Here is a 7,720-nt window from a genome sequence, read left to right on the forward strand (position 1 = left end):
GGAGAGTAGGGAGGGTTGTATTAGTGATTCGCTCAGCAGTCCGAACTCTTTGTCGTAGTCTTCAGAGGTCAGATTTGGTAGCTGAGCTAAGCCAGACAGTTAAGATTGACAAGTAAACTACCATCATAATATTTATTTGCTTATTTTTGATTCAATTTTATTCCTCTGGCTGTTTTGTGTATTTTTTTCTCTACTTGTATAATATGTACTGTTGGCATAGGGTGTGATTTGTTGTTCTCGTTGTAATATGCGTTAATATGCAGGTTTTTTTTTTTTTTTTGCTTTATTAACAAGAACCAGCATATAAAGTATAATTATACTACAAATTCACTACACAGTCCTTAACAGGAAGGATCAAATAAGGAACGTACATAAAGAAAGTAAAAGAAAGACAAGACAGGGTACATATTTATCAGATTACATACAAATATAATATACATATTTTTCAATTTTAATTGTTAACAGAGGTTAATGGTGCACTTTTAATATAGAAAATACATGTATACAAATTTTAATGAAAAGGGTTAAGGGGGGGGAGCATAAATTACTGTTTATAGACACAAATCATTTTAAATATATATATATATATATATATATATATATATATATATATATATATATATATATATATATATATATATATATATATATATATATATATTTCAATCTCTTTTTTCATCACCATGATGCAAGGTTTGCTTTTGGCAAAGTTACATTTGTGTATGTGAAATTTACATAATAACAAAATTAATAGTATGATAAAACCAGCATCTTTTAAAGAGCGATCCTTAACATAATAATCCAAAATCACATATTTATGAGATTAGGAAAATGTTTTTTAAATATTATGAGAAATAAGAGTTTCAACATTAATCCAAAAATGTTTTGTATATTGACAAGACCAAAATAAATAAGAAATCATTTCATTAAAGCTTTTCACAAGTTCATATGCCATTAAAAAAGGATAAACGGCTTGCTTTAATGGCTCCTACTCTAACACAGTGTTGTTTTCCAGGACCTGTTAAGAGAGCTTATATTTTGTCTCATTATGATAAGAAAAATGTGTATGATATTAGAAACAGTTTTCTTTCATATCCTGTTAATCCTAAATGTAAAGAAGTGCACTAAAATTATGAATCACATTTATCCTGCAAAAGAATTTCTAAGGTTAAAACTCAACATTGGTGTCGGCACCAATAGCCTAATGGTTAGTGCGTCGAAACATAGAATAACACATAGCTCGCAGCAACTCGTGTTCGATTCCCGTCTCGAGGTCCTTTGCTGATCCTTCCCCGATCCTTCCCCTATGTCTGCTCCCCACACTTATCTGTCTCTATATCTCCACTGTCCTATCAATAAAGGTGAAAACCCCTAAAAAATAATACAAATAAATAAATTAAAAAAACTCAATATTGGTGACTCAAATGTATGCCAGTTTTGTCATTTAGATATTGAAATAACTAAACACTTGTTTTTTCAATGTAATGAGCTACAAAGACTTTGGGATGAAGTATTAGTTTGGATACAACAGAAAATATCTAGAAGACATTTCTTCTATTAGGAAATTAATAAGTTTGGCCTAAAACTTAAGGATAAAAATTTTTGTGTAAATTTAATTTAAATTTAATTTCCCCAAGACTAGTGTGTTTAAAGAAGAATTTGTAATATATTTAAACACATTAAGAGAGATCAAAAGCCAAAAAGCAAGATATTTATATTCATCATTAGAGGATTTTGGTTTCATATTTGAGCTTAAACTCCCCTGCTACTTAATTTTCTTTATCTTTTTTTTTTTTTGTAAATTTTTGTTATTTTATTTATTGATTTGTGTTGTAATATTAATGAAGATGGAAAGATTGTGAATTTATGTAAATTGATTATCTCAGTCTTTTGTGTAATTTTAAAAAGTATTAATGCCTGTTTGTTACTGTTCAAGCATTTATTAAAAATAAATAAATAAAACGAAATATATACAGTTGAAGTCAGAATTATTAGACCCCCTGTTTATTTTTCCCCCCAATTTCTGTTTAACTAAGACAAGATTTCTTCAACACATTTCTAAACACAATAGCTTTATCAAACTCATTTCTAATAACTGATTTACTTTATCTTTGCCATGATGACAGTAAATAATAGTTGACTAGATATTTTTCAAGACACTTCTATACAGCTTAAAGTGACATTTAAAGGCTTAACTAGGTTAATTAGGTTAACTAAGCAGGTTAGGGTAATAAGGCAAGTTATTGTATAACGATGGTTTGTTCTGTAGACTATCGAAAAAAAATAGCTTAAAGGGGCTAATAATATTGACCTTAAAATGATTCATAAAAAATTTAAACTGCTTTTATTCTAGCCGAAATAAAACTAATAAGACTTTTTCCAGGAGAAAAAATATTATCAGACATACAGTAAAAATTCCCTTCCTCTGTTAAACATCATTTGGAAAATATTTAAAAAAGAAAAATAAATCTAAGGGGGGCTAATAATTCTGACTTCAACTGCATACGGCTCCCACTGAAGAGCCACAATGCGGCGCTGCAGCAACAGTGAACTGCGAGGTTCCCGATGCGGAAGTGAAATATTCAACCCTCGGAAGTTGTTTGTTTTGGTGACCGTCATAAGGGCAGACATTTTGGCCAAGGTAGACGAAGATTTTTATTATGATTGAAGAATATTACGTTAAATAGACTACTGCAACAGTTTCTTTGTGTTTATACGCTTTTATTTCAGCATAGTCATGTGGTGGCACGAGATATTGCCAGGCTTGGCTATCATGACAGTTTGTCTGTACATTCCTGGCATTGCGACGGCTCAAATCCAAAAGTTCACAAACGGTGGGAAGGTGAGCGAGGATGAACGATGTTTAGATTGACTCTGGTTATTGAGACATGTTTTTAGGAGTTAAGGGTTATATTTGAAAGGTATATCTGTGTATATGTCCACTGCAGCATTTAGCACTGCTCTTTTAAACTTTAGGAAAAGCGGGTTGTACGGGCGGCTTATCAGTGGTACCTTATGGAGAGAGACAAGAAAGTTTCTGGATGCAATAAACATTACGTCTCCAAGGTATGAACTTGTGTTAATCTGCATTAGTGTTGATTGTGTGTATGCATTAAAGCAGTCCACTTTAATTGTTCTTTTTGTTCTTTTCACAGGGACTTGAAAACATCAAGTGAAATGCCACAGGGATGAAGCTGAAATGTAAATTTTGTCCAGTCATATATTAAAGTGTTGTCCTTAAATTATTCATTTGCTTGCTGTTGTCATGTTTGGAGTATTTTACAGCTACATCGGACTGTTATGATTACACTCGCTTGTCATCACTGATTGAATATGTCAACATTTGTTTAAGTTTGTGCTTCAAGTTTATGGTTAATGGCTGAATTACTAGATTATGTACCTTATTTACATGACATTTTAGTTCAGGAGTTCCCAAACTTTTTAAGCCTCGACCCTCAAAATTACAATGCTAATGACTCGCAACCCCCAATATTCTTTGAAGTAGTTATAAATATATAACTACAGTTACACTACAGTGCACACATACTAATAGGCCCAAGTCTATTATTCAAGTTCATAGTTTAATTTTGGAAACGACACTCATGACCATCCTCCATGTTCAGTTGAGGCCTGTATTTATTTTTAAATGGACATAAGTGCAGTAAAGGTGTTAGAAAGTTTAACCTGGTGTCATAAAATCAGTGCGCTGCTTCTTTAATATAATCTAATCACTCCAGGGCTCACAAACAAAAGTCATAAGGCCGATAGCCGTTCATTTGCATGTTGTTTTTTAATGTTTATTATTAGCATGTTAACAGTGTTACTAGGAACTATTACTTTGTTTTTCAGTAGTTTATGGATAAATTATGGTCATTTTAATAGTTTAATAAAATGAATTTGATTTTTGGAAATCGCCAAGCGACCCCCACTTTGGGAACCACTGTTTTAGTTGATAGAGATTTGTTAGGGGGAAAATCTGTTTATCATTTACACTCGGTAATAAATAATTTCCTCTTCTACATTAATCAGTGTTCTCATTGTAAAAAATGCCATTTTAAATGTTATGGTCAGTGCAAGAAAAATGATATCAGGATTCATTTTCCCATACAAATATCTACAAGTCAAGACGTAATTACTTCAGCTGCAAAATTAAGACTTTGAGAAATTGTGCACATTTAAGTTTAAATTACAGAAATAAAAATCTTTGGTGCTGTATGAAAATTACCATTAAAATTGTGATGAATTCCTTTTCTAATTAATTTGTCTAATAATAATCTAACTTTGCTTTAAACAAATTTGACATACAAGAGTTTGTCCATATTTTTGCTTCTTGCATGTCTTGATTTAAGAATCTTTAAACATTAGTGCTTGAAATCAAAAAGGAATCCATACCCAAGTTGTACTTTAATTTTAAATTACATCACAATATTTTAGCTTGTAATCTCTTTAATTTTTGCATTAGTCATTAAAAGCTTTTCAAAAGTTTTACAATGACTTTGATTACAAACACAGCAATGTATACACATAAATTGTCTACAAAATGTACAAAAGTAATCCTAAAATTTGATTGAAACAAATCTACAGTAAGCATACTTTAAGTGCATAGATGGGTTGTGATATTTATATATTATTATACAGGATGCATAGACTCCTTTGACAGCTTCTACTGGAGCATCAGCAGACGTAATACACAGTAATCCAGTCAAGAAATGCTGTTATTTAGTTAAGAAAACCATGAGCACTTCTTACATCTATTTAGTAGTGGAGTGGAGAAAACGATCAAGAAGCATGTGGACACTACTTACATTACTTTCAAACCAGAATGCTTAGAGCTCTCTTCACGACTCTGACTGTCACAGAATTGTGATTGCCAGGCCTGGGAAAGTAATGTAGTAAAAGTTCTTCAAAATCATAACATGATACTCAATTTTGCTCAACTCTTTAAAGATGATTCACATGACTAAAAGCTTGACTTGCAGTATGTAACCCTGACACACATCCCTCATAGCAGGGAGCTTTTGAGCTGTACACGACATAAACATAATGCATATAAAATTATTAAAGGATAACTGTCAGTGAAACTTTAAGTCACCTTTTGATCACTTCTGAGCAGACTCAGACTCCAAATATTGTTTTTGCTGCAAGATGGCAGCCGATGTAACTGGAAAATTTTGGTTTCACTTTTTTTGTCATCTGTTTTTATGGTCTACAAAATTTTGAAACCAGGCTGTGAACATTCGTGTTGTGCGTATATATATGAAAAAACATCATGTAATGTTTGTAAAAAAGGCAGATCATGCCAGATTTGATAGTATTGTCAACTTCAAAATCTATACTTCTCTATAATAATAATAAAAAAATAATGAAAGAAGCACACCCAAATTTACTCTACTAATTGTCAGGCTAAAAGATGACAGATTATTTCTGGCAGGCTACAGTGTGCATATGATGGACATGTCACTATCCTATGAGGCCACTGGGGAAAAAAAAAAACTAAATGGAAATGAAGCAACACAACTGACATTTGCAGTTCAAATAACAGTTCCATCATGGTGAATGCAATATGCCCGCATAACATTATATCCACTTTATTTTTTATGTGGTTTAAAACATAAACATCACATTTTCCGTGAATTTGAGGGTGTGTACACTGTAAAACTTGCTAGGTTATGCACAATGGGCACAGCTAGTGTTTTACAGCCAATATGAAAAATGAAAGGTTTGTGACTTTTCAATTACATACAGTTCCTTTTACAGCAACAATGTTATAATGTAATTACAATACATTCAGGTAAATAGACTTAACTATTTATTTAGCTGTTCAAGTGTAAATCAAGATGAAGGACCGTGTAACCACTATTGCCACAAGGATTCAGGCTAGCACAGAAACAGTCATATTTTAAAGAGATGGCGGAGGAAATGGAATTTAATGCAGTGCTTCTTGTCCAGTCTGAGACCCACTTCATATCATATCTTAGCCAAGCAGTGAAGATTACAGATTTTTAAAGAAATCAGATCTTAAACAGGCCAATTTTATAATGGAAAGACCCGAGCTGAAATTAAAATTCTGTGTGCATATACCACATTCCTTCATGTTGTCCTGTTAACGATTAAACTTAAAAAACATTCAAGTTAACATAATTAAATTTAAGTTGATTGAACATTAAACAATTAAGTCACAACAAAAACAAAAACTGTGTGGTTTCAGCTCATTTTAAATAAATAGTTTAACAAGCAGCAAAGGCCATTTGTTTGAGTGCAAAATTACGTTTGCTGCTTGTTCAAAATGCTTATTTAAAATGAGCTGAAACAACACAATTCTTGAGTTTTTTGGGGGACAACTTAATTGTTTTATGTTCAGTACATGTACATTTTAAAAAAACTATTAAGTTAACTTCATTTTTTTAAGTCGTCCCAACATAAATTATGTGGGTAAAGTCTAGATTGGATCCGCGGCCGGCTGGAGATGCGATATGTACATCAATTATAGTAGCATTTTTTTATGACACTGTATAACAATAATTAATATTTTTACAGTACTGTCACGGTTGGGTTTAGGGTTGAGGTAGACATTAAAAAATACAATTTATTGGGTAATTTAATAGATAGCTTAAATAAAACTCGTTACAATACTGTTTTCACGTTACTGTGAAGGTTAGATTTAGGGTTAGTGGTAGACGTTAATAAAATACAATAAAAGGGAAATTTATTAAATAATATAAATAATTCTCTTCACTTCCGGTCGCAACCAAATTCTATCTAGCAGCAACCAAATTATGTGGAACTCATCATTTTTACGGCAAAGGGTTTACTCAGGTTTTTGTAATCACTTTTTACATTGTAAAAATTCTAAGTCCAGTTTACCTAAAAAAAAATTAAGTATTTCTGTTTTAACCTAAAGCTGTTAAGTTTTTTTAGAAATATACACGCAGTTCAGTTACTTAATTTGAAGGCAATGAGTTTACTTACTTTTTCAACTAATGGCTTTTTTTTAACAGTGTACAGTGCAAGCCATTGCAAGTACTGTACAAGTAAAAAAAAGAATTAGGAGCAAATGACACCAGACACAGGAAAATTACATAGGGCCCATATTTACAGTGGGTCACGTGACCCATCCATTTATTTAACGCAAAACACGCATTACAGGAATTGTATTGCAGTGATTTCTGAATTGAGTTCTACTAATCACAGTTTGTTATTTCTGATTTTAAAATGTACACATCAGTTGAGGCCTCTCGCTGTGTATTATACATTTAAACACTCTCAAGTAAAATCTGTGTCTTATTCAACTTTTGCATCGTCTTCTTTTTAAAAAAGAAAAACAAGGACAAACAGACTGAAAACTGACTTCTGCAGGACTGCCTACTTCTCGTCTTTGCCTTTGGTTTTTCGGTAAACCATTTCCCTGAAGCTGGAGAGGATTTTGCTCTCCCTCTTCCTCCTTTCCTCCTGGTTAAAGGACGCAAGCGCTCTCTTCTCATCAGCACTGTAGATCTGGTTTTCCTTTCTCAGACGCACAGCCTCCATACGCCGATGTCTGACGGCATAAAGAAAAATCATTTTAAACAGATAATATTGATTAATAGTCCATGTGGCTGGAGGCACATAAAACACATCCCAGAGTGATTAGTGTTAGGGATGGACGATATGGGCTAAAAATTATATAACAAAATTTTCTGTTATTTATTGCAATAACAATAATAAGTCCAGGAAATTTGGT

The 7,720-nt window shown here is 32.2% G+C and overlaps 2 protein-coding genes across 3 annotated transcripts in view; one reads left to right on the forward strand and one right to left on the reverse strand.

Annotated features, from left to right (window-relative positions):
- The first annotated feature begins 2,547 nt into the window (after positions 1-2,547).
- Positions 2,548-4,025, forward strand: ndufa1 (NADH:ubiquinone oxidoreductase subunit A1). Of its 2 annotated transcripts, NM_001167855.2 has the most exon segments (4): positions 2,548-2,641; positions 2,731-2,842; positions 2,977-3,066; positions 3,156-4,025. In NM_001167855.2, coding segments are annotated over 3 exon segments (216 nt in total). In that variant the 5' UTR covers positions 2,548-2,641; positions 2,731-2,737; the 3' UTR covers positions 3,177-4,025.
- Positions 4,026-7,086: 3,061 nt separating this feature from the next.
- The window catches only part of nkap (NFKB activating protein), an 8,202-nt gene continuing 7,568 nt past the window's right edge, over positions 7,087-7,720 (reverse strand). The window contains 1 exon segment of the mRNA NM_001003414.1: positions 7,087-7,537. Coding sequence (NP_001003414.1) covers positions 7,363-7,537 — 175 coding nt within the window. The 3' untranslated portion in view covers positions 7,087-7,362.

The sequence above is a fragment of the Danio rerio genome, chromosome 14, assembly GCF_049306965.1.
Source record: "Danio rerio strain Tuebingen ecotype United States chromosome 14, GRCz12tu, whole genome shotgun sequence".
NCBI classification, from domain to species: Eukaryota; Metazoa; Chordata; class Actinopteri; order Cypriniformes; family Danionidae; genus Danio; species Danio rerio.